This window comes from Eublepharis macularius, chromosome 10, assembly GCF_028583425.1.
Source record: "Eublepharis macularius isolate TG4126 chromosome 10, MPM_Emac_v1.0, whole genome shotgun sequence".
NCBI lineage: Eukaryota > Metazoa > Chordata > Lepidosauria > Squamata > Eublepharidae > Eublepharis > Eublepharis macularius.
In genome coordinates this window covers 83,436,537-83,462,029 of record NC_072799.1, presented here as the reverse complement: position 1 = coordinate 83,462,029, position 25,493 = coordinate 83,436,537, and the positions used below count along the sequence as shown (strand labels likewise).

Genomic DNA, 25,493 nt, shown 5'->3' with positions numbered 1-25,493 from the left:
TGCATGTGTGTGCACACACGGGAGGGTGGATGAAGGAAAATATGTATTAAACTGACTAAATATATCTGTCATAAACAGACTGTAAGAATAAAAGATATCAGCTTAAAAATCCAATAGAGACATCTTTACGGATGTTGTGTAAAATACGGATTTAAATTCCCCCTATTGACTGCTTTTGTGTTGGTAAGTGGCTCTCATAATAAAAGCAAGGGAGTCTTGCTTAGATCACACCTGGGATCCATGTAGTCCAGCATTTTGTTTTCAACAGGAGCCATTCAGTGTCTTTGGGAAGCTCACAAGTGTCTCCTGAAGGTGATTATAGGGTTGCCATCTTCACACTGGATATGGGGGAGGACATGGCCCCAACTGCGCCTCCATTCACCTGGCTGGTGGCGGGGCGAAGCATCTGTGGGGGAGGCATGCATGCGAAGCACTGGCTTTGGGGGCCCTGTTTGGTGAATTCTCCCGAGCACAACTCATAGTTTCCAGGTCATGCCAGAAAATGACATAATTTGGGGATGGTTGGGCATGGGAATGCATAATTTATGCACACATGAGGGTAAGCACCCCTCTGCTTTGGCCCCTGGGGGACCTGGCAGCTCTAAGTAATGGCCCTTCCCTCTCCTTGTCCCTGGCATCTGGTATAGCTCCTCTGCCAAACATATTCTTTTCCTGAAGTCATAAATCCATGCATTATTTTTTTTCCAGTTTTGGCCCCCAATATATTCTGACAACCTCTCCTTTCAGCCCCCTCCCATTATCTCTGTGTGTTTGGAACAGTTTGGTTTGTCTCTCCTTAGACTAGCTATATAGTCATCTCAGGAGCGTCTTGTTACTGGCATGGCCAAAACCTTGCGTCATCTTGCCCTTTCTTTGGACATTGCGCTTGACATCTTGCACTTTGTGCATTAATATCCTGGAATGAACAGCCTGCACTCTCCATTCACTCCCCCCCCCCCCTAGTATTAGCAAAAGCACTTCCACAGTAAAATTCTTAATGGGTCATGCAGCAAAATCTTGGATTAATGAGTACTACTTGTACGTGAAGCAGGTTGCTAAGTTTGGAAGCCAATAAAAAAAGAACACGTCGACCTTGCTGGACTAGGTGGTGGAGAAGACATAGTGAGGCAATTTGAGGAGTTAGCTTTTGAGGTCAGTTGTTAAAACCATTGGTTGGAAGACCTTCAAATATGCCGCCATACCTTTCTGATTGTCGAACTGCCTATTGCTCCTGTCTGTTATTTCCTACCTAAAATGTATTACTAATGTGTAACTTTTAAATGAAGCTTTTGAGCATATTTTCTTTTTTGTTAATGTTTGCAACTGAGAAACATTGACTTGCCACAGATTCCCAAACAAGTCTTTACATTGCAAAGATCAAGATTCCTTCAAAAATATTTCCACATTTTGTCAGACTCTGTAATTCTCATTGTATTTACTGCCTGGCGGATGAACAGAAAAAAGGAGTACCTTTCACCAACATGGGCTGGTGAGCCACTATGGCCCTTCCTGGATAGGAAAGATTCTTTCCACTGTAGAGCATGCCCTGGTAACATCTAGATTAGATTGCTACAATACACTGTATGTGGGGCTGCCCTTGAAGACTGTCTGTAAGCTTCAATGGGCACAGAATGCTGTGGCCAGAATGTTGTCTGAAGCGGGTTGTAGGGACCATATCGCTCCAGTCTTGTTCCATCTACATTGGTTGCCAATTTGCTCCCATGCCCAATTGAAGGTGCTAGTATTGACTTTTAAAATCCTATATATCTTGGGACCGGCATGTCTTAACTACTGCTTACTCTTATATGAGTTTACCTGTCCACTCCAGTCACCTTTGGAGGGTGCCCCTGCCACCTGAGGCAACTCGAGAAAGGATCTTCTCAATTGTGGCACTGGAACATTGGAACTCCCTCCCCAGGAAGATTCATCTGCCTTCTTCTACTGTTGTCTTCTGCCAGTGGGTGACAACTTTTTTGTGTGTTTTGGTGTTCCCTCACTGACTGTTATTGGCCATCCTTCCTAGTGATGTCCGTTAATGTCTTTTGTTGAATTATTTCAATATTTTATGCACGCTTCTATTTTACACTGCCTTAATTTTGAAATGTTTTGATGTTTACTGCTTTGAGGACCATATTTGGGTAAAAGACAGCATACAAATGTTTTAAATAAATAAATGCATTGGCTAGGATCCAATGAATTGTAGGTGTGTTCTGAAGTTTTGGGTATGATTAGAAAGATGTTAAATTGGTTTGATTCACATGGCAGAACCTTATGCCACATCATAGGCTTCTTATGAAACTCCTCTTCATTTCAAAAGAGTTTTAAGAAGAGAGCTAGTGTTCAAGAAACACAAGCCCCAGATCCCCTTAAATAGCATTTAAATAAGAGCTAAACTACACGAGACTAATCGCACAAGGACGCTCAAGTGAAGGGAGATGCACTGTTAGTCGGGAAGCGTAGTTTGAATTTCACCTCTCTCTACAGAGCCGACAAAGATTGCTCCTCAGAGGGTTTGTTAATTTCACCTCTCTACAGAGCTGGCTAAGATCCTTCCTCAGAGGGTTTGTGAATAATTGACAGAGCCTTCCCAGAGGCAAAGAGGAAATTAACAAACCCTCTGAAGAGCAGTCTTTGCTGGAGAGAGAGGTGAAATTCAAATGACGCTTCCCGGCTAACGTTGCATCTCCCTTCACTTGAGCGTCCTTGTGTAATTTGTCTGGTGTAGGCTAGCTCTAAGGAGAATAGCTTTTAAATAAGTTGAATAGCTTTTAAATAAATCATTTCATTAATTTTAGTATTTTAGAAACAGGGACTCTGTAGTACTTGGTGGAAAGGATGGCGAGCTTTGGACTAAAAGGTCAGGGTAGCGGAGCAGCCGTTCTGCATCACTGATCTCAGGTTTCAGGGCTGGGGGGGAAATGAGTATTGAGACCCTCAACCATCAAAACCACACAGTATTGGACTTGATGGACCAACGCTCTGACTTGGTATAAGACATTTTCCTATATGTGAAAAACATGCAAACCTTTTTTGATCAGAGTGATGACACAGCAGGAAAAAAACTATGTGCATGTCACAGGTTCTTTATCATTAACTTCAGCTCTCTGCTGGCCTCTAGCATTAGTGTTTCAGAATGCCCTGACATCATAAAATACATTTGGCCTGGTGTGCACTAATCCTTATGCTAGTAAATGCTGCGGGCTTTAAGATTGTGAGTACTGCAGGGATATAACAAGTGTTGTAAGCAGGTGTGCCTCGGCAAGTGTTTGGGGCTGAGATACAAAATCTGTTGTTGTGGCATTTACTACCCATTAAAGCGAAAGCTTTCCGTGTGCAAAATAGTGACTCATAGATTACATTTTTATAAAGTTCTAGTAGGCAGCCAGCTGGCTGACAAGCTTACTTTGATGGCATGTACTTTAAATACTTGGATTCTGTGGTTTTATTGATCTCCCAAACCATATGTCCATACGCTTTAGACAAATTAATATTTTGATGAAAATACTTAATGTATCTTTTCACCTTGTACTGGGAATGGTATGATTTTTGTCGCTTGCTGCAGAACTACCCCAAGGCTAATGCACCTCTGGCATATTCTGAGACAATCGTGTGCGTTTCAAATTGTTGCTATAAATGTAATATAACTAGTTAAACACAAAGCCAGAGAGTTGCCATCTAGACAACGACATATTCCATCATGTGCAGTATTTAGAACCAGTTGTTCCATGCGGCCATTAGTACGTATATGTCTCTCATATTTTTAGAAATGATTTCCTCTGCTTTAGCTGTACATTCTCAGTTGTGCATTCTAATCGCTGATTTGTCAGTCAACCCCTTTTCCAGAGTCTTGGCTCATGCAAACTCTGGGCAGGTATTCCAGCTTGCATGATAAAAGTCGTAGCATAGTGGTTAAGTGGTTGGGATGCAAATCAGCATTCTGTGGGTTCAAGTCCCACTCGTGTCACTAGCTCAGCTGGCGGCCTTGGGTAAGCCGCTTCACTCAGCCCCAGCTGTATTATGGGAATAATAATAAAACGGACCTTATTCGCTGCTCTGAGTAGGGCACTAATCTGTCTAGAAGAGTGGTGTGTAAGCACAGTTATTATTATTAAGTGTCACAAGAGTCTCCTGTTTGTCACAAGCACATAATATCATATGAGACTTAGTTGTTCCCCATGAAGTGGCCTCATTTCCTTAATCGTTCCTTCAAATACACTCAGATCGTCGCCTGCTGGCATTCTCCCTGCTTAAGGTGGTCCGTCTGGCATACGCTTGTACTTTTCTATAGTAGATTTCCCCCTATGGAATGGGCTCTTGGAGGAGGTGCCAGGGGTGCCAGTTTGGTAAGTTTTCAGAAGGCATTGCGAAGTGGCTTTATGCATTACTAGGTGGGATATAAGTTAAAATCATTTTCTTGGGAAGGGAGGAGTTAATTAGGATTTCATTCTACTTCGTATGTTCTGCAGTTTGGAATCCAAAGCTGCTTTGAGCCAACAGGGATCTGTCAATAAATGATCATTTCCCCTCCTGGCATTGTGCAACGGGATTCCCCATTGGTCAGCTGCCGTGTGGTGGAGGGGAGAGTCTTGTACTGTTCTGTGACCTGGAATACCAATCTGGGAACTGAACAGAATTGGTTAGCCTGTTGATGGTGGCCAAGAAGTAATTTAAATATATATGGCATGAGGTGGACCATAGCCTCCTTAAAAAGAAACGGTATTTTCAAAGGTCTGTTGCATTCCATCTTGCCTTTGCTAATATGTTCTTTTCTGGGCTTTCCAAATATTCATACTGTGGTTGCCAGGTCCCCTTACCCTCCTGGTGTGTGTGTGTGTGGGGGGGAAGAGCTGGCTCTTACCTCCTCATTTTTGTCTTCATGCTGTACTCAGTGTGCATGGCCCCGCAGCTGTGCGATGACATCATTTCTGCTGACGTCACTCTGGTGATGTCATCGCGCTGGCACAGGAGTGCGTGCGTACTTCACAACAGGACAATTTGGGCCTCAAATGGGCCCAGTTTAGCCCATGTGGGGTGCAAATCAGCCTGCTATAAAGTGTGGGAGTGCTTTCAGGGAGGCGAGATGACATCTCTCCCGTGAGTGACATTGTCACACTGCCCTGAGAGGTCCGTTCCCTCACCTTTCCTGCCCCCCCAGCCAGGTGAGTGGTGCCAGGGAGAGGACGGTGAAAGTAGGGGATCCCCCACCCCCACTGGGGGAATGGAATCCCTAGTTACCTTCCCTCTCTAATTCTTAGCGTCTCTGATCCCAATCCAAAATAGTATCTTCCGGGCATTTTGTGTAAGACTCACTTAAAATACCAGAACTCCTATTGGATAAAACACAATCCTTTCTCCAAATATAAACAGTGACAGAAAAGCCTTTAAGCTGCAGACCTCTTTATGCAAGACATGAGGATAGCTCCATCTCTTGTAGTACCAGACGAATCAGTTGCTGACAGATGAACACAGTCCATTCCCCAGCTATTCTTCGATGGCTTTTCTGAATTAAGTTCCCTTATTACTTCTTCACATGCCTTTTTGATGGCCAAATTGGCAAATAGGATCTTCCCCTCTTTTTCTCTGACAAGTTCTGAAAGACCAGGAACTTTACTTGCCCTGGCAAGTAGAAAAACTTCTGATACATCTAATGGTGAATTCATGTTGCTGTTCACCCTACATAGTGCTAGATGTAGTTTTAGTTTTAACAAATGCTTGGGAACTTAACATTCATACAAATCTTTGATGCATAGAACAGCATTGTTATTTTGAATCCTGAAGACTGTCTCATTTAGTGTTTGTTCAGATGACAACTGATCAACTTTTATGGAAATTATATAATGAAATCTTTTGTCTAAGCCATTATATATCTTTGTTTACTTACCTGTATAATATACTTTTAAAAAGATGAAAATAGTGTTCCTCATTGGTACCTCATTTTATTATCCATTTAGAAATATGTCATTGTGTAAAGAATATTAGCTTTGTCCAATAAATGTGTGTTTTTGTGTGCACATGCATGTGTCATTTGTTCACCTATGAACATGGAAAATTGCCACAAAAGTCCAACAAAACTGCAATTGTTTTCAAAAGGATCTACTTTAAAAAAAGAAGGGACATGTCTGAAGGAGGAAGGGAGTATCAAGAGAGCTCTTCAGGATACTTGGAAGCTATTTAAAACTATGGCCATTTCCATACAGCCGGTCGTTTCCCTCCTTTGCCTTCATTTTGTGGGGTTTATGCTGAGTTGCTCCAAAACCTCAGCCTCTACACACATTCGCCAAAAGCGCTTACCTTGTGGTGTGGGAGGGGAGGTTGGGGCACTTTTGTCTTCGTCACCTGTCTCCCTTTCAAATGTTTTTTTCCTCTGCATATGCATGATTGCATGCTTAGAGCTTCAGGGGAGGAGCTGGGCTGGGTTTAGATGATTCCTCAGAGCGCTTTAACCATTCACATGCCCAAGAACGCAGAAGAAATGCTCCGTCAGCCCATGGCAAAAGACCAGGGAAAGTGCGGTCCCATAAAAGGCACCAAAAAAACCGAAAACCAAACAGCCTGCAAGTGTTTTGCAAACGGAGACGTCTGGAATTGTGGGGAAAAGCTGCCAGCATTCCATGAGTGCGCTGTCCCTATAAGGACATGTGGAGACGGCCTATATTAATTGAAGCCCAGATAGAATGCATACCTCTGGTTAGGAAAGTTATCGCTAAGTATAAAAGGTTGGTGGTGTAGTTAGAAACTGAATTCGAGGCCATGAAAAGGCCCCCCAAAACTGGAAGGTTTACTTGAATGAGTTGCATAGAAAGGAGCACAGGTCCTGCAAAAACAAATGTTAGTTGATAATGAGGTGTCAGATTGTTTGCTCTGTGGGACAACTGGCTGGAAGTTGTGTGCAAAAAGTCGCAGGATCAGTTCCTGGCATCCTCAGTTAAGAAGGGAACAGATCAGAGGTGATGCCCAAGACGCTGGAGAGCCACTGTCGATCAGAGTAGATGAGGCTGATCTTGATAGACTAGGTCAGAAAAACCAGTACTGAAGAATAGCCCCTTTAAAATATATTCTAAGGTTTTTTTTGCATATATTAGTTATTCCTTGTGTGAAAGTTGGGCACTTCATAAGCGTTTAGATGTTAAGCTTCTTGAGGGTAGTGACCTTTTTGTGCTTATAGTTGGTGTTTTGCAAATGGCAATTTAATATATTTTATGCTTCCATTTTGTGGCTGGACAAACCAAGTATTTTTTCTTCATTATTTATACTAGCCTAGAAAAGATAAATACATTTGCCACCATAGGCGGAATGAAGAGGCAGACACAAGGCTTGGTTACTAAAGGGCCACTTTATTAAAGCGACAACATAAACAGTTAACACGGCAAAGGGGGCATGGGTGAGACCCACTGCCCCGGGTGCGAGCCATCCATAAGGCATGGGTGAGACCCACTGACCCGGTTGCGGGCCATCCATGAGGCATGGGCGAGACCCACTTCCCCGGGTGCGAGCCATCCATGAGGCATGGGTGAGACCCACTGCCCCGGGTGCGAGCCATCCATGAGGCATGGGTGAGACCCACTTCCCCGGGTGCGAGCCATCCATGACGCATGGGTGAGACCCACTGCCCCGGGTGCGAGCCATCCATGAGGCATGGGTGAGACCCACTTCCCCGGGTGCGAGCCATCCATGAGGCATGGGTGAGACCCACTTCCCCGGGTGCAAGCCATCCATGAGGCATGGGTGAGACCCACTTCCCCGGGTGCGAGCCATCCATGAGGCATGGGTGAGACCCACTGACCCGGGTGTGAGCCATCCATGAGGCATGGGCGAGACCCACTTCCCCGGGTGCGAGCCATCCATGAGGCATGGGTGAGACCCACTGCCCCGGGTGCGAGCCATCCATGAGGCATGGGTGAGACCCACTGCCCCGGGTGCGAGCCATCCATGAGGCATGGGTGAGACCCACTGACCCAGGTGCGAGCCATCCATGAGGCATGGGCGAGACCCACTTCCCTGGGTGCGAGCCATCCATGAGGCATGGGTGAGACCCACTGCCCTGGGTGCGAGCCATCCATGAGGCATGGGTGAGACCCACTGCCCCGGGTGCGAGCCATCCATGAGGCATGGGTGAGACCCACTGCCCCGGGTGCGAGCCATCCATGAGGCATGGGTGAGACCCACTGACCCGGGTGCGAGCCATCCATGAGGCATGGCTTGGGCCATGCCTCAGGCTCCAAACACCCCTAGCCGTGGAGCCTGAAGGAAGGACTTGTCCAGGAGGTCCCATCCGACAGTCTGCCCTCGCAGCTGGGCCGTGAAGCCACAGCCACTCCTGACAGACCCCAATTCCCCACCAATGGGGAGATGCCAAGGGTGCTCACCAGCCTGCTCTCATTTTCCCCAATGCTAACCTGCCACCGCCAAGGCCAAGCCTCTGCTTAGGCCTAGGTGCCCCGTAGGTGGCATATAGCCTCCTGAAGCCCCAGCCGCAAGTCTTTTATAAAATTGTTGTTGCCCTTCATCGCTAGATGATCTCCATCACCTCTGTAGAGGTCGGCAAATTTGGCCCTTATTCCAGGATGGGGCAAATAAGTACCCCATCCTCCCCCAAAGCCTTCTACGGGGCTTTATTGGCCTTACACCACACCCACTCATCACCTCTGTAGAGTTCGGCAAACAAGTACCCCATCCTCCCCCAAAGCCTTCTACAGGGCTTTATTGGCCTTACATCACACCCTCTCATCACCTCTGTAGAGGTTGGCAAATTTAGCCTTTAAGCAGGGGTGCGGCAAATAAATGCCGAGACCCTCCCCCAAAGCTCTGTTGGCTCTGTTGGCCATATGCCTAGCCCTCTCAAGGCTGTTGGCCATACGCCTAGCCCTCTCAGGGTGTAGTAGGACCCAACCTTCCCGCCACACATGACATGGAAGCGTTGCGGACCAAGGTCATTACCACCCAGGTGAACGACCAGAACATGAGGTGGAGGACTACATTTCCCCCCGAGCCTTCAGGCCACTACTTGCCTGGGTACTGTAAGCCTGTGTGAGCCTGTAAGAAAAGGGTCATGCCCTGTGAGCCAATGTCATTACCACGCGGTGAATGACCAATGTGAGTCAGAGGTCCACACCTCCAATCAAACTATCAGGCCACTACGTGCCTGGGTGGTGCAAGCCTGCATGAGCCTGTAAGGAAAGGGCCATGCCCTGTGAGCCAAGGTCATTACTATGCGGTGAATGACCAATGGGAGGCGGAGGACTGTGCCTCCCCTTGAGTCTTCAGGTCACTACTTGCCTGGGCGGTGCAAGCTTGTGTGAGCCTGTAACGAAAAGGCTACGCTCTGACTAGCCAAGGTCATTACCTCCCATGTAAATGACCAGGAGGTGAGGCAGAGAACTACATCTCCCCTCCAGCCTCCATGTACCCAGCGAAGGCGACCCCTGGACATAGCTCCCGACCACCCTGGGGCCCAATAGCCTCCTAAGCCCCACTGCCTTTGGCTCATTTGCAAACGTGTCACCTATAAGATTTGTGTCATGAGCCATAAAGGCTCCTGATGACCCATCCTTAAGAGATTAGGCCATACCAAGGCAGAACAGCCGAAAGAAACGGTGTCGCATGAAAGCTGGGAGGCATGGTAAACCAAAGCCACCATGCCTCCCCTGCACATAAATAGGTGTATAGTACAGTGGAAAGCCCGTTGAGTGCTGAGTAAAATGGCAAACTACATTGCTCTGTACACCTTTGGTTTCTAAGATAGAACAAGTCCTGAGGAATCTGGGCCAGGGATCAGCCGGCCTCAAGGGCAAGCTAACTAGGGCCACCATCAAAAGACCTTCAAGCAGGCATTGGAGAAGGCCTAAAGCACACCAACTAGCAACAGGCCTCCTTCCATAAAGTGACTCCGTTAAAGGAGTTGAGAAAACCCCATACTTGGAGGTCCTCCCACATGCCTGCTGTAATCCTAGGACTGAGATATGGAAACTGTGGAATAATCACGGCTTTGTTACAGCTGTGGGTGAGTGTTACATGCCCCATTAAGAAAAGAGCTGAAGCAGTCAAAGGTCACACCTGAGACAGAGCACCTGGTTGGCAGAGCCCTGCCCATGTAGGGATGGTCTTTGAATGACAACCCAAAAGCAAAGAGTCTGCAGGCAGGACCCGGAGGAGGCAAAATGCCAATTCAGTGTCGCCCTTCTATTCCAACTGCACACTACTGACAACCTGATGGCCCAGTCGAAGCATGTGTGTACACAGGCATCATTTACTGGGCTTCTTTGGGTGGGAAGGGTGATGAATGGAATGAACTACAGCAGGCTGTCTGGTACCTGACCAAAAAGTGGGGGAGACTAGCCAGAAAGGAGGGAGCTTCCAATCCATAGGAACATTCTTCCGCAAAACAAAGCATTGGCATGCTTGGGAAGATGCTCCATGCTCTTGAAGTACCTTCAGCTGTATAGGGCTGGGTCCCCATACCAAACTACTGCTGGGCTTCCCACAGACACACCAGCACCTGGCACCCACACTTAGCCACCTAGGGCAGGATATGGTGGACTGAAGCTATCCCTGAGGGACCTGGATAGGCATGACATAGCCAGTCAGTGCTTCAACGAAGAGTGTGTGCTGATAGGAACTTGAGTGGACGGCACCCGAGCTACCCCACCATATAAGCCCATTCATATTACCAGTGGACAGTAACCTCGGGATGTGCTAGCCAGGCCATGTTGGGCGGAAAGAGCTACAGGGTGAGGAGGCAGGGACTGACCCACAGGGCCCCTAATGGCCAAGCATACCCCAGCCATGGCCAAATGGACCTACCATCACTGACCACCGGATACCTGCAATAGCTACCACCTCACAGCCATGCACTCTACAGTCTGGAATCCGCTTCCCCCACTACCAGCTCGGCAGATGCTCCCATTACCTCCTTATCAGGTGGCTGCACTGCCACTGGTACCGGCCTCCTTCAGCCATATCCATGTTGTTTTTCACAGTTCGCCAGACTCGTCGCTGCCTGGGGTGCTGAACAGTCCTCCCAGGCCATATGGACCCAACTTTGTCAATTGGTTCCACTGCCATTCAGCAGTACTGGATCAAGGCAGACTAACCCAGATCAGCTACCATCCATCAGTTGCACTAAACTGTCAGAAAGGTCAGAGAACATCTTAGACTTCTGTGCCCCACGCAGCAACTTTGCAGTTTTCTGTACACCCCCCCCAAAAGATTCCTCACCTAGCCTCCTCTTCTGGGCCTTTCCTGGCATCTAGGTGTGCCACTAGGTCCCTGGTGACACTCGTACTCAGCAGATGAAGAAACTTGCCTCAGGGGTCTCCTGGTTGTGGGGCACATACATGCTCCCCCTTTCTTTGGAGTAGCTTTGAATGGCTTTCTTTGGTGGCAGTCCACCATGCTCTTACAGCAACCCACAAAGCCTGAGACCTAGTAACTATGATGATTGTCCTCCAACATCAATTTGTTCTGCGTCTTGTAAATTAAATATTATTAATCAAATCCCACATACTGCCAATCAAATGGTTAACGTCTTCTCACCCCTTCTGTACCTCTGCACAAAACCCCAGTACTTGCTAAAGAATCCGCAATAACACAATATGCCATCAGGTGGCGTGAGTGAGAAAACCTAATAACAGCGAAGGGGCTTACCAGCATCCACACTGGGAATGCAGAATCCTGCTAGGCCAGTAGCTACCAGCCCAGGTGTGAAGCAATCTGCCACTCACATGGCTGCAATCCACCTCTGTGGCCTACATCAAGGCCTTACTGTTGCTGTTGTGTGTGTGGCGAGGTGCGTGTGGAGAGAGGCCTACACCCAGAACTGTGCATATTGTAGGTGCCTTCACAGCATGGCCACCATTGCCAAGAAGCTAGACAGACTACTGGATGCCACTCTCAAAATGGCCACCTCTAGCACATGATATGCTGCAAAAGCCCCACCGAATGACTGCTACTGCTGTAAGGAGGAGGCAAATCAGGGCACATAAATGCCACACTCAAAATGGCCACCCTTGGAGCCATGCAAATTGCCTTCATAACATGGCTGCACTGCCAGGAGGCTAATAAGGACTCTGCTTGCCACTCTCAAAATGGCTGCACCCAACTGAATAAACTGCCAAGCCCTCCCACAAAATGGCTCCTGCTGCCTGAAGTCCTTAGGGCAAGCTGTTGCTGCTGGCAATGCTCCCTCCCAAATAAGTGTAACGGCAGGGGAGGGAAATGCCTAGATGGGGGGGGGGGGCTACCAGCATCCACCCTGCTAGGCCAGTAGCAATAAAGTACGAATTAATCCACCCTTCAGATGGCTGCATCTCACCCCTGTGGCCTACAGCCAAGCCTATTGCTGATGCCAGAAGTCCTCTCTCCCAACTAAGTAAAATGGGGGGGGGGGGAGCCTAGGTAGACCAGAGGCCTGCAAGGGTTGTATCACCCTGCTTCAGCCCTCCTGACTGATCGCCAACAGGCCCCCAATGTAAATAAGAAAAAGTCTCTGCCAAACCAGTGAGCCTGGCGCTGGGCCCTGGCTCTCCTCCTGGAGTTTGAACATAGCAAGCAGGGGAATATCACCGCTTCTCCAAGGCAGCTAGCACTGCATAACCATGAGGGCCTTTGGTAAAACAGCCTCAGAGGAGCTTGGCTGAGAGAGCTTGAGATGGGCTCTGCTCAGGCCTAGCAGGAGGCACAGACTGAGAGTACTGAGGGGGGCAGAGCTGCCTTATAAGGTCAATTCAATTCAAATACCTTTAATGGCATACCGCTGGGCGCGGTGGTGCGTGCCTGTAATCCCAGCCTGAACACGGGAGGCTGAGGCCGGCGGATCGCTTGAGCTCGGGAGTTCGGAACCGCAGTTGTGTAACGTCAGTGCCTTATAAAGTATCTGGCTCTGCCCCTTCTTACAATGCCTGGATGCCCAGGAAGGAGAGGCTCCCTTTCTCCTTCCAGGGTGGCAAAGGACGGCATCCGGCCATAGCAGCCGATGGCTGTGGCCAGGGTTGCCGCATTCTCTGTCTAACTAGAGTTCCTTATTGTCAAAAGCAGCTCAAGAAATAGTTTGGGTCCCCAAAAAATGCCATTCTAGGGTTGTATCTATGTGTGATGTTGCTACCAGTCTTAAAAATGGAGGACATCACATTCTGTAACACTATAGCATTTGTTATCATGGCTGCAAGACCACTGTGTTGTCTGAGAGGAATATTCCTTATGTAGCAGAGGGTAATTTTTCCTATGTCTGATGAGCAAATAACGTGCAATGTACCTCTGTATTTACTATCAATTTTATCTCCTGCCTTTAGAAAATCTGTTGCTGTCAACCACTTTACTTGATCGTATGAATAGAAGTTTAATGAAAATATGCTGGTGGTACCCATATTTTTTGGTTAGATATATCACCCTCATGGTTTATTACAGAATTTAAATTGATGATAGTTCCCAGAAGTAATGGTTATGATCTAATAAATAAAGCACTTTTATTTCAGTAGTTGAGCCATTTTTGGAACATTTGAATAGATAGGTCCTTTAAGTTTTGGTCTGTCATGCCCTTGCGGAGTAGATCGAGATTTGCAGAAACGAGAATGCTTTTTAATTGCAGGGTTAGGTTCCAGGAAAATAATTCTGAAGGATCATTATTCATGTCCTTGTAGCTTTAGTGTGACATTCTAGATGAGGAATTTTGTGTTTTAATTTGATAGTTGACAAAAATGATTTGTGGTTTCATTCCACTGTTGTAGTTGCCAAGTTTGTCTAGGGTCCAGCCTGGAGGAGGCCAAAGGGTTCCATTAGAAGCTAAGTGTGTGTGGAGTATAATCAGGCAGGTGGTGAAGCTGGAAAAGAATCTCAAATCAAGCAGTTGCTACTTGAGTGAGAAGCTGCTCAGTTTCAGTCTTTAGGCCGAAGTCATCCATTTAAAAGGTGATTCTATTGCACATTCATCACTAAGGCTGTTTCCACATGTCTTCCCCCTTGCGCAAAATGGCGCAAAACTCGCGAAACGATGGCCTCTTCATGGCACGATTTCCGGTCATGACCCCGTTTTGTGGCACAATGATGTCAGAAATCGCACCATGAAACGGAGTCATGATGGGAAATGGTGCCATGAAGACACTGTCGTTCTGTGAGTTTTGCGTGATTTTGCTCAAGGGAAAGATGTGTGGAAACAGCCCTAGTCTCCGCTGTGGTGGAAGATGTTGCATCCCTCTCTAGCCGTCTGCAGCAATGGGTGAAATCAGGCCTGGGACTTATTACGTGTCGTTGCTATGCTGGTACAGGGAGCTAGATGATTGGGTGTCCTCGGGGCATTTTTTCAGGGGGAATGCGGGGGAACGGAGTTCTGGAACCTCTTGAAAATGGTCACATGGCTGGTGGCCCCGCCCCCTGATCTCCAGACAGAGGGGAGTTGAGATGGCCCTCCACACCGCTGGGCGGTGCGGAGGGCCATCTTAACTCCCCTCTGTCTGGAGATCAGGGGGCGGGGCCACCAGCCATGTGACCATTTTCTCCGAGGGCAACCCACTGAGTTCCTCCACCTCTTTTCCCAGGAAAAAAACCATGGGTGTCCTGCTGCAGTAACTGGTTCTAAGACCTTTGAGCTTCATAACCACTTTGTTCATTGTTTAGTGAAAAATGTTGTTACTACAAACAAGGTAGGCCAGTAACCGGTGAAAACTTTTTGGTACCTGATCAGAGAAGGGTCCTAGCACTGTCTGCCTTAATGAAGGTTATGGGACTGTTGTATTTACAATACAACAACAACAAATTTTTAAAAATGTATTTACATTACAGAATTGAATACCAGGAGGCCTTATTTGAGACTTCCCTAGAGCATACTTAAATTCCAGGGATTTTTTTCTGGGGAAAAAGGTGGTGGAACTCAATGAGTTGCCAGTCCAGGGGGCAACTCTTGGTGGGAGGTGGTGCCCCTGGTGCCACATGTGCACGCTCAAAATGCGCACATGCTCCCAGGTCCAATGATGTCACTTTGGGTCAGCTGGAACAAGGTAGGAGTTTTTAAAAGTTTAAATCGCCCTTGGCGACAATGGTCACATGGCTGGTCGCCCCGCCCCCTGATCTCCAGACAGAAGGGAGTTTAGATTGCCCTCCACACCGTGGAGATCATGGGGCTGGGCCACCAATCATGTGTCCATTTTCAAGAGGTTCCGGAACTCCATTCCACCGCGTTCCAGCTGAAAAAAAGCCCTGCTTAATTCTATTTGAATGTTAGCCTTTAAATGAGCTAAGAGGTTAATAGAAGCCTGTGTGGTGTAGCGGCTAGAGTGTTGGACTAGGATCTCTGAGATCCAGGTTTGAATCCTTGTTTCGCCATAGAGGCTTGCTGGGTGACCTTGGACCACTCACCCACTCTCAGCCTAATCTACCTCACAGGCATCTGAAGAAGTGAGCTGTGACTCACGGAAGTTCATACCCTACCACAAATCTTGTTAGTCTTCTAGGTGCTACTGGACTCTTGCTCTTTTCTCCTGCTACAGAAAGGCTAACATGGCTACCCTTCTTGATCTAACTCACAGGGTTGTTCTGTGAATAAAACGGAGAAAAAGGTGAGATGCTTTGTTCCCCATTGGGGAGAAAGGTAAAGGATAAACGAAGTAAATAAGATAAATAAAATGAGCCTTCCTCTGCCTGTAGAGGTTACCACTTCCAAAGCATTTTACAAATACAACAGGAACACCTTCCAATTATCCCTTGTCATTGCCTCTCTACAAAGAGTTATTCACCATCCTTGTAGCAGATTTCTTTTTTCTTGCTACGTTGTATTAGTAAATGTAGATCAACCGTGGCTTTTTTTCGTTCTGGGGGAGACTGGGTAAGGTTGAGTGGGGGGGGGGGGATTCTAACACTATGTGGCTTTATGGTTTTTCTGTTCTACTAACTGCTATAGTACAACAGAAGCTTCTATTAATCTGATGGCTCAAAAAGCTGCGGCCTGAACTGTGTTGGCTCTTCTCACTGAACTGTCGTGCCCTCTTCTCACTGCAATGCTAACCTTTCTCCTTGTGCTTGATTACAGAATCTTTTAGCTGAGAAGGTGGAACAACTGATGGAATGGAGTTCAAGGCGTTCAGTCATCCGCATGAATGGAGACAAATTCAGAAGATTTGTGAAGGCCCCACCCCGCAACTATTCAGTGATCGTGATGTTTACGGCTCTCCAGCCGCAGAGGCAGTGCTCTGTTTGCAGGCAAGTTATAGCTTGGCGGCACCTCTTCTGATCTTCCATCTTGAATAAATATGTGCATCAAAATAGTTCCTCTCCACACACCAAATAATTTAATCACTGTTTGTTTTACTTGCACTCATTCTAATCAAACTATCCTTCTGCTTGTATCTATGAGAATAGAATTTAAATGTTTTAAATAAACATTCATTTATTTTCTATTCATTATTTTAGTAGTTAAAGAATGCCATGCTCAATGTTGCAGCATTTGGATACATTTTGATTGCAGGTTCTTTAGGTTGCATATAATCGTTTTAAGATTAAGCTTCCCCAGTCTAAAATATAAAGTGCTTTGAACTTTGGATTCCATGTAAATCAAAGATAATGCTGATTAAGAAATTCTGATACCTGGGCACCATAGCGGGGTGGGTCTTATCCCCTCCTGTCACTCTAGTCACAAATTTTGTTTATTACTAGCTTGATACCCATCCTTTGCTATGGTATTCACCTACTTTAAATCCAGTTAAAATACTTATGAGGAAGACTGGGAGATGCATTTTACCTCAGGACACATTCAATGACTCCCAATAGCAACTGCATACTGTTTAGAATGTGGTGTGTGTGTGTGAGGACCAATCAGGCCGCATATTGCAAATGACCTCTGTTTTCCAACTGTTTTGGGGAGGTGAGGTGTGGGATGTTGTGAGCCCCAATCAGCCCACATATGCAAATAACCTTGAAAGGCTGGCCCAGTCAGGGAAGAGTGGCTGAGCTGGCAGTGGGCGGGGGTGCAAGCAGGCAGCAGCCTGCCAGCCACACAGGGAAGCTGTATCCCTTTGGGAAAACACATTTTATCTCTTTTGACCCCCTAAGGGGGCAGACTTCTTAAAATCTCTTATTAGTGTATATTTACATCATGAAAGGAATGCTCTCCCCAAATTTCATGTATCTCGGTCCATGGGTTTGGGCTGGGCGATGATGAGTCAGTCAGGACACATGTCTTTATATATATAGACTATCTTAATGCCCGTGCTTCACTACAGTATTTAACTACTTTAAATCTGTTTATAATACTTATGGGTATGTAACATTTTTTGGTTTCAGGGGAGGGAGGTTAGTTGGTTTTGTAGTGTAACAGCATAGTACCCGAGCTTCACAGAGTTGTTTGAATAGTAGAGTAGAAAAATAGGTGCAACCTTTTTTTCCTACTGAAGGACCTCTTTGTAGACCTCACTGGTGGTTTTCCCCACAGGTGCTAGGATCACCAGGCTGCTTGGTGAGCTCTGCAGCAGGCCATGTAGAACTGCCTATGCGAGAAGCAGTCCTCCCTCAAGTCAATTCCTGCCACCTTCAATATCTGCCCCTGGGACTTGTTGATCATCATAGCAAAGCAGACCTTGAGGGGGAACTGCCGTCTCTTGAACGCAAAGAGATTGTCTGATGGGATGAATGGTACGCGTGGTATGAAAACCAACTGACCCCCGAGCACTGCCGGGGAACAATGTGGCCTCGATGACATTCTTGTGGAGGGCTTTCACTCGCAGTCTGGTGCCATTGCAGAGTTTGAGTGGGCTGAGGTTCTGGAGCAGCATCACTGGAGACCCCACTTTGAGGAGAAGCTTGTAGGCTGGGAAGCCAGGAGGGTTGAGCATGTTGAGGAACTCCACGGGGTAGTGGACCGCATCATCCATTTGCACCACTGAGTCCACAGATCTGTACTCCATTTCTGCCCCTTCGAGGGAGTTAAGTTGTGTTTCATTAATGATGGCAGCCTTGTCGTTCTTGGGGGTCAGAATGGCACTCTTGCACAGCCAGTCCATGGACTTCTCCATGATAGTGGTGATATCAGGGTATATCGTGGCTGTTAGGTCTGCTGGGGTCGTCACTGCTGTGCCCAGGTCTGCCGGGATGGTCACCTCTCCCTTGGACTCGGGATTCTCTTTTTCCCCCTATTTTTAGTAGGAGTTCAGAGAATTCCCCAGTGGACACCTCGCCTCTCAAGTGGACCCTCATGTTCTTTCTTAGTCAGAGTTTCCTGATGAGGGGCCACAGATATGACGCCTTGACACACACGGTAACCTCGTCAGCTTGAGTTCCCCTTGGGACTACTGGCAGAGTCTGACGGAATTCTCCAGCCAGCAGCACAGTGACTCCCCCCATCGCTCTCTCATTGCCCCTGACATCTTTGAGGGTTATGTTCAGTGCCTCAAAACACCCCTTGTGTGCCATGGTGTTTTCATCCCAAACTGAGCTTACAGTTCCACAGCACTTGGGCCATGTTGCTTTGTCCTGGGATGCTGAACAGGGGGGTTTCTGCATGGATGAGGTTAAGAGGCAGCTTGAAGGTAGCGAAGGATCATCTGCCATGCCTGAGTGAGCCTCGACCTTCCATGGCAGTGAGCGTCTCTCTACTCGTCTTCCAGGATTGCTTTGCTCATAGAGAGAGTCTGCTGCTCTGTGCACCTCGGGGTGATCTTGCTGGTACTTGGCCACTGCTGCTCGGTGCACTGCAGGAGTACGACGTGCATATTTCTGTGCCGCATCTCTAAGTTGCTTCCTCCTTTTAGCATCGGTGTATCTTGCACGACATCTGCCAGATGTCGGCAGTAAGTGGAAGTAAGAGGTGACGGCTGCAAGAAGTATGAGGTGGAGTTGGACTGAGGGAGGGGTGGTCTGGTGGGAACTTCGGCAGGTTCATGTGAGAGGTTCGCATTGAAATGGCCCCTAGAAAGGCCGTGCAGCGTCTCCCTATGAACATTTTAAAACTCAGTTGCCATACTGACTTTTATATAAAATCCCTATTCAGGAGTCCTGAATAGATCCACTCCACTTTATTGGATGTGTGCTTGTATTGCTATTGCCCATATACCCATTCTGTTCCCTGTAACATTTAAGGACTACAATAATCTTTTGAAAAATTTCATCTGAGTATGCACCACAGCAACTTACTGTGGGTCACATTCCCTACAAAGTGCTGAAGTGTACTCATTGGACTCTCATAAGTTATGCCACAAGCACACCACGTGCAAGCATGTACCTGCTTTTTATAAAATGCAAAACAGTCCTAAGATATCTGCCTCCTTATTGTGGTCATCAGAGATTTTTAAAACAGTCATGTAAGGTTTTGCTGCCCCACTGCTGGTTGGCTGCATCAAGCATGTTTACGTTCTGCTACTTTTTCAAGCTAGTGAATCCTCAGCTATAGGAAAAGCTGTATTATCAGGCATGCAGTCTCTCTCTACACAAGATGCTTCAGTGCATGTTCATTAAGTGTAAGGAGATGCAATGTTAGCCAGGAAGCATAGTTTAAAAAGAGGGAGCCAGCGGAGATCGCTCCTCAGAGGGTTTATTAATTTCATCTTCGCCTCCCTGAAGGCTCTGTCAATTTCTCCTCTCCAGTCTAAAACTGTGGGAAATGGACTGGATCTGCCTTCCAGAGCCTGGCTTGGACCTGGAGAAGTTTTAATAGGCAGAAGTTTCCCTTCTGGCATTTCAGAGTCCCTTCACAGAGCTCCAGTGTATAGTAAAGCCTTTGCCCTGCCGCTGGCTCTGTCTTTTTAAACTACCCTTCCCGGCTACCATTGCATCTCTCGATACATAGAATCATCATAGAATCATAGAGTTGGAAGGGGCCATACAGACCATCTAGTCCAACCCCCTGCCCAGTGCAGGATCAGCCTAAAGCATCTCTGACAAGTATTCATCCAGCCTCTTCTTGAAAACTGCCAGTGAAGGGGAGCTCACCACCTCCCTAGGCAGCTGATTCCACTTTTGAACTACTCTGACCGTGAAAAAGTTTTTCCTAATATCCAGCCGGTACCTTTCTGCACGTAACTTAAGTCCATTGCTTCGGGTCCTACCCTCTGCTGCCAACTGGAACAGCTCTTTGCCCTCCTCCAAATGACAGCCTTTCAGATATTTAAAGAGAGCAATCATGTCCCCCCTCAACCTCCTCTTCTCCAAACTAAACATTCCCAAGGCCCTCAGCCTTTCCTCGTAGGGCTCAGTCTCCAGACATTCTTCACATGTCAGATGTCTGGTGCAGAGAGACTCTCAGTGATGTACACAGCTCAATTAACCAGCGGCGCACCTGTGGCAACTAGCAATATATCTGCGGGCAAAGGGCCAGTCACTGTGAGGAAGAGAGAGAAAAGCATGCTGCCTGAGTAGCTCACCATTGCCAATTCACTCTCTTCCATTACTCAGTGCTGAAACTCTCAGGGAGGAAAAGCTGCAGTTTGTGGGGAAAGCAGCCGTGAACTTGGCACTGATGGACTACAGTGGGACCAGCTGTGCAGCAGCCCAGCCACCCTGAGATGAGGTGGGCATGATGAGACCCACCACTGGTGTCTGCCCTCCCCCCGCCCCACAAAGGAGAGGAAGGGCTGCACTCACTGTTGCTGATCATCTGTCTATGACATTAAGGCACATAAGGCAGATCTGATAAGAATGTCATCCAATTCTGAGACAAGCAAAGCAGTTTTGAAATGTTTTACTTACCTTTGTAAGTTCTGAAATTCAGCTGCTTTAAATTTGTTTCTCTTCTCATTATGATGTTAAATAGCTGGGAATTGATTCCCTTGTGTTGATTGCTGTTATCAGGCTTCTGTTGTTGGATTTTAATGCTGGACAAATACTATCATTTAATAAAGAAGTACTGTTTAGTATGGTGGAAATAGGGCTTCAAGTTCACCTGGCTATAGGCCAGAGACCCTAAACACTTTCCCTGTTAATGCCAGTAAAATTAATTTCCAAGTAAATATTAGGATGGAAGGCATAGTTGTTTCAGCAGAATGCAGCTGGACATCTAAAATGGGAAACAATTAACTCGTTCCTTCGAGTTCAAAACATTTAAAATAAATGTGAAATTGAGATCTGGCTTTGCTGTAGGGTATAATATGAATTAAATTGAGTAGATGATGCTGCACCTGAAAACAGTCTCATAAAATTGAAGTCACGCAAGACTCCAAGTAATTAATAGATAAGAATTGTATATAAATACTTTGTGCCTTCGATTCAGTGTGTAATATGGGTTTGCCTGTGAAAAGCCTATGATTCTATATTTTGAAGATTATTCTTCTAGTGGTTAGCCATCAGTCATCATGTCATTTTAAAGTAAATGCAAACATATCCCTGCATGAAGGTTACATTTAAAAAAATAAAAGGCTGTTGTTGTATTAACCAAATATTGAAAAAAATATTTTAAACATGGCCCCTTAACTGTCACCTAGAGTACTTCTGCAGAAAGACAAGTTCTTTGCTGTATCCAACTGTATGGAAACAAAAAGGGGAACTGGGCTCATGATGTGAGGCTCTTTTAAGGAAATGGGGGCATGACCAAGGTTGTCTGCATTTCACACTTCCGTGATCCTGCCACACAGGTGTGGAACTGGATGTCAAGAGCAGACTTCTGTATATTGAGGATTTCGTCTTGACCCCTGCCCCCAAAGTTTCAAGATCTTATTGACATTAAACTAAGTATGTGGCAGAGGCATCCTCCTGAAGCGGGAGAGGCAGTTCACCATTTTTCCTTGTGTTTTTTCCATGGCTAACTGAAATAGAACAAATTAGGCCCAAGAAACAAATTTGGTCAAGTTTCTCTAGCCAAAGAGTTGTGCTTATTGGGATTTTATTAGGATAGAGTAGACCTAGCCCAGACCTAGCAACAAGGCAACGTTTTATTGCATCTTCTCTCCCCGTGTTCTTTAGTAGGAAGTTGGTCTGAGGTTCTTCAGCCCACCTTTCCTCAGATGGCTGTACTAATGAAGAATGTCAGAATGTCAATTAGGTCCCTTATCATTAACTCTCAGCCGATCACTTGGGAGCTAATGATTAGCTCCATGGAAATTATTTCAGGTTATATTTCAGTGTAACTTAATTATGTGAAACTATTAACTTTTCTTGACAAATGTTGTCAGGGCTTGCTGCAGCCACTGCTGCGGTCTGCTCCTGACGTCAAAGGGGGACCAGGGATTCTGCGGGACCCTGCTCTGTGGATGGAGGGGCGGTATACATCACCCAGACTCCCTCTCACTCCACTCGCTGGCCTGCTCAACCTGTGCCACTCACTCCCCTTGGTCTCTGCCATCTCCTCCTCCTTCATCCACTGTCCTCCTTGCCTTCACTCTGCTCCGCTCCATCACTCCTACTCAAACCCACCACCCCAGAGCTCTTCCCAGCCATCCTTTATAGAGTTTCCTTTCTCCACCCCACCCTTCTTCCAGCCTGGATCTGGGCTGCCCCAAGTAGTTGCAGCTGGGGTAGCTGATCTGGCTCCACTGACTGGCACCAGCTGTGTCGTGTTGCCTGGCTGCCAAGCCTCCCTGACTCTGCTGATTGCTGAAGGCAGGTCCAGCTGTGGCCCCTTGGCTGCCTGCCCAGCTCCTCCCCCAGAATGCCGGTGGCAGCTCCACCTGAGGTTGCTTGGCTTCTGGCACTCCCTGGGCCTGGCTATTGCCTTCTAGCTGGTGTATAGGCTGGGGCGTGGTTCTGGGCTGTTGGGACTGCTTCTCCTCATCAGGTAAGGGCTCTGCTTGGGCAGCTGCTGGGTCACTATTTCCCCTGCCCTTGCCTTCTCCCTCTACTTTGCCTAGCCCCCTGCCTTCTCTCTGGATATTGGGGCTAGCTGGCCTTGCCCTGCCCCTTTCAGCCCCCTGGGGCCTTGGACCCTTGCCCCTTTTTCCTGGCATAGGCAGGTTCTGGCTCTGATAGCTGGCTGGGGCAGCAGGGCCGCTGCCTCTCGGCTGTCTCTCACTGTTTCCTCCCAGAAAGGCTGGGGGCTGTGCCTCAGACCCTGGACAAATGTAGCATACATCCTCTAGTAAAAGTTGGCTGTGTTTATACTACAACAGTGTGAAAATTTGCTTTTACCTTTTTGAACTAAACTACGTAAGTTTATTTAAGTCCATCTATGAGGGAGCAGTCTGCTCAAAAACTCATCTTTGTTCACAACTGGTGAATACAAGATGAGCTGACTGCTTTGGCTCACGTTGTATTCACCAGTTGTGAACAAAGATGATTTTTTGATGATCAGTTTTTGTCGATCTGTTTGTGGATGTCCGATATGTGGTTTCACTGTATTCCTTACTAGCCACGCAGTCCAGTGCAGTCGGCTTTTCGCACACGTGGGTTCTCACACAGCTCAGCTGAGGTCTGCTTGCTTCAAGTATACAGACTACTAAAATGAAATCAATAAAGCAGAGAGAGTAGCAGTTTTACTTCAAAAAGTACTGCATAACAGAAGAGACTATAAAGTAATAAACAATTACCTTACCTAATCTTTAGCAGAACATAAAAACCTAATCAAAGGATACAAAGCAGCCTGTTAACATTACATTAAGCAAAAACAATTTTACCAAGCCCCTGAAATTTAACAGGGAAGGTGCCAGGCAGTTAGTGGTGGTGAGTTCCTTGCCAAGGATACTGCTACAGAAAATTTCTCTTGACTACCTACTTTACCTCAGTGAATGGTCCATACACATCATTATCAGCACCATCATCATTAATATATCTAAGTCTCAGCTCCACGAAATCTGAGGAGACTTAAATCTTGAGATTAGATAGAATCATAGACTTGGAAGGGGCCATACAGACCATTTAGTCCAACCCCCTGCCCGGTGCAGGATCAGCCTAAAGCATCCCTGACAAGTATTCATCCAGCCTCTTCTTGAAAACTGCCAGTGAGGGGGAGCTCACCACCTCCCTAGGCAGCTGATTCCACTTTTGAACTACTTTGACGGTGAAAAAGTTTTTCCTAATATCCAGTCGGTACCTTTGTGCATGTAATTTAAGCCCATTGCTTCGGGTCCTACCCTCTGCTGCCAACTGGAACAGCTCCCTGCCCTCCTCCAAATGACAGCCCTTCAAATACTTAAAGGGAGCAATCATGTCCCCCCTCAATCTCCTCTTCTCCAAACTAAACATTCCCAAGGCCCTCAGCCTTTCCTCGTAGGGCTCAGTCTCCAGACCCCTGATCATCCTCGTCGCTCTCCTCTGCACCCTCTCGATTTTGTCCACATCCTTTTTGAAGTGAGGCCTCCAGAACTGCACACAATACTCCAGGTGTGGCCTGACCAAGGCAGTATAGAGAGGGGCTATGACCTCCTGCGATTTCGATGCAATGGCCCTTTTGATACAACCCAGGATTGAATTGGACTTTTTTGCCACCATGAACAGACAAGACAGATTTTTCTACGAAACTGAAAAACACCCCAGGTTTGCAGAAAAACCTGAAATTAAAAAAAAGAAATCTTTTGGGGTTTTAAAAAACCCAAATGATAAAAGTGGCACCTGTAGCTTTAAGAAATGGATGCCCTCAGTGGCCATTGCTAGACCATCATAACAGTTTTGCCAGCCTTCCAGGCTTGGTTTCTGTCAGTAAAAGAGAAGAGGAGGGATCAGGGCCCTCTCTCAGGCTGTTCTGGCATTTGAGGGAGGATTAATTGGAGCCAGTCCTGGTGGGAACCCCCAGATAACTTGGTATCTCCCAGCTTGAATAACTCACCTAAGTTTGGCTGCTTGCTACTGTTCAACAACAGTCATCCCGTGAAAGCCAGTGTGGTGTAGTGGTTAGAACTTCAGACTAGGTCCTTGAATTCCCGTGCTGCCATGGAAACTCACGTGGTGACCTTGGGCCTGTTGCATATTCTTGACCTAATTTAGCTCACAGGCAAGAGGATTGGCTATTAAGAGCAGCAGAATAACTGATGACCTCCCCACCCGCCACTTGGCTGGGCCAACCCTGTGACAGAAGGGCTGAGCCTGGCCTAGTAGTGCTCAGCCTAAGGCAGCCGTGCTCAACCCACCTAACCCATGTGCAAGTCTAGGGGAGCAACTCATGTTTAATCTGGAGGAGGGCAAGGAGCTGTTCCAGTTGGCAGCAGAGGATAGGACCCAAAGTAATGGGCTTAAATTACATGCACAAAGGTACTGGCTGGATATTAGGAACAACTTTTCACGGTCAGAGTAGTACAAAGGTGGAATCAGCTGCCTAGGGAGGTGGTGAGCTCCCCCTCACTGGCAGTTTTCAAGAAGAGGCTGGATGAATACTTGTCAGAGATGCTTTAGGCTGATCCTGCACTGGGCAGGGGGTTGGACTAGATGGTCTGTATGGCCCCTTCCAACTCTGTGATTCTGTGATCTGGAGGAGGTGGTTCCAGTTTGTAAACTGTGTAAAAAACTATTACTGTAATGTCATTTTAAAAATTGATATTTTGATTATGCTGCTGTTTGTTACGAATTGAGCTTGAAGAAAAGGGTTTGCAGAACATGGCTGTACTTGGCACTTAATGTATTCCCTGTGGGACAAGCTGTTGCCCCTGCCCATCTTTAAT

The 25,493-nt window shown here is 47.0% G+C and overlaps 1 protein-coding gene across 1 annotated transcript in view; it reads left to right on the top strand.

Moving 5' to 3' along the window:
* Window positions 1-25,493, top strand: part of TUSC3 (tumor suppressor candidate 3) — a 218,884-nt gene that overhangs the window by 48,322 nt on the left and 145,069 nt on the right. Inside the window, exon 2 of the mRNA XM_054990060.1 lies at window positions 16,016-16,185. Coding sequence (XP_054846035.1) covers window positions 16,016-16,185 — 170 coding nt within the window. The remainder of the gene's footprint in view (window positions 1-16,015; window positions 16,186-25,493) is intronic.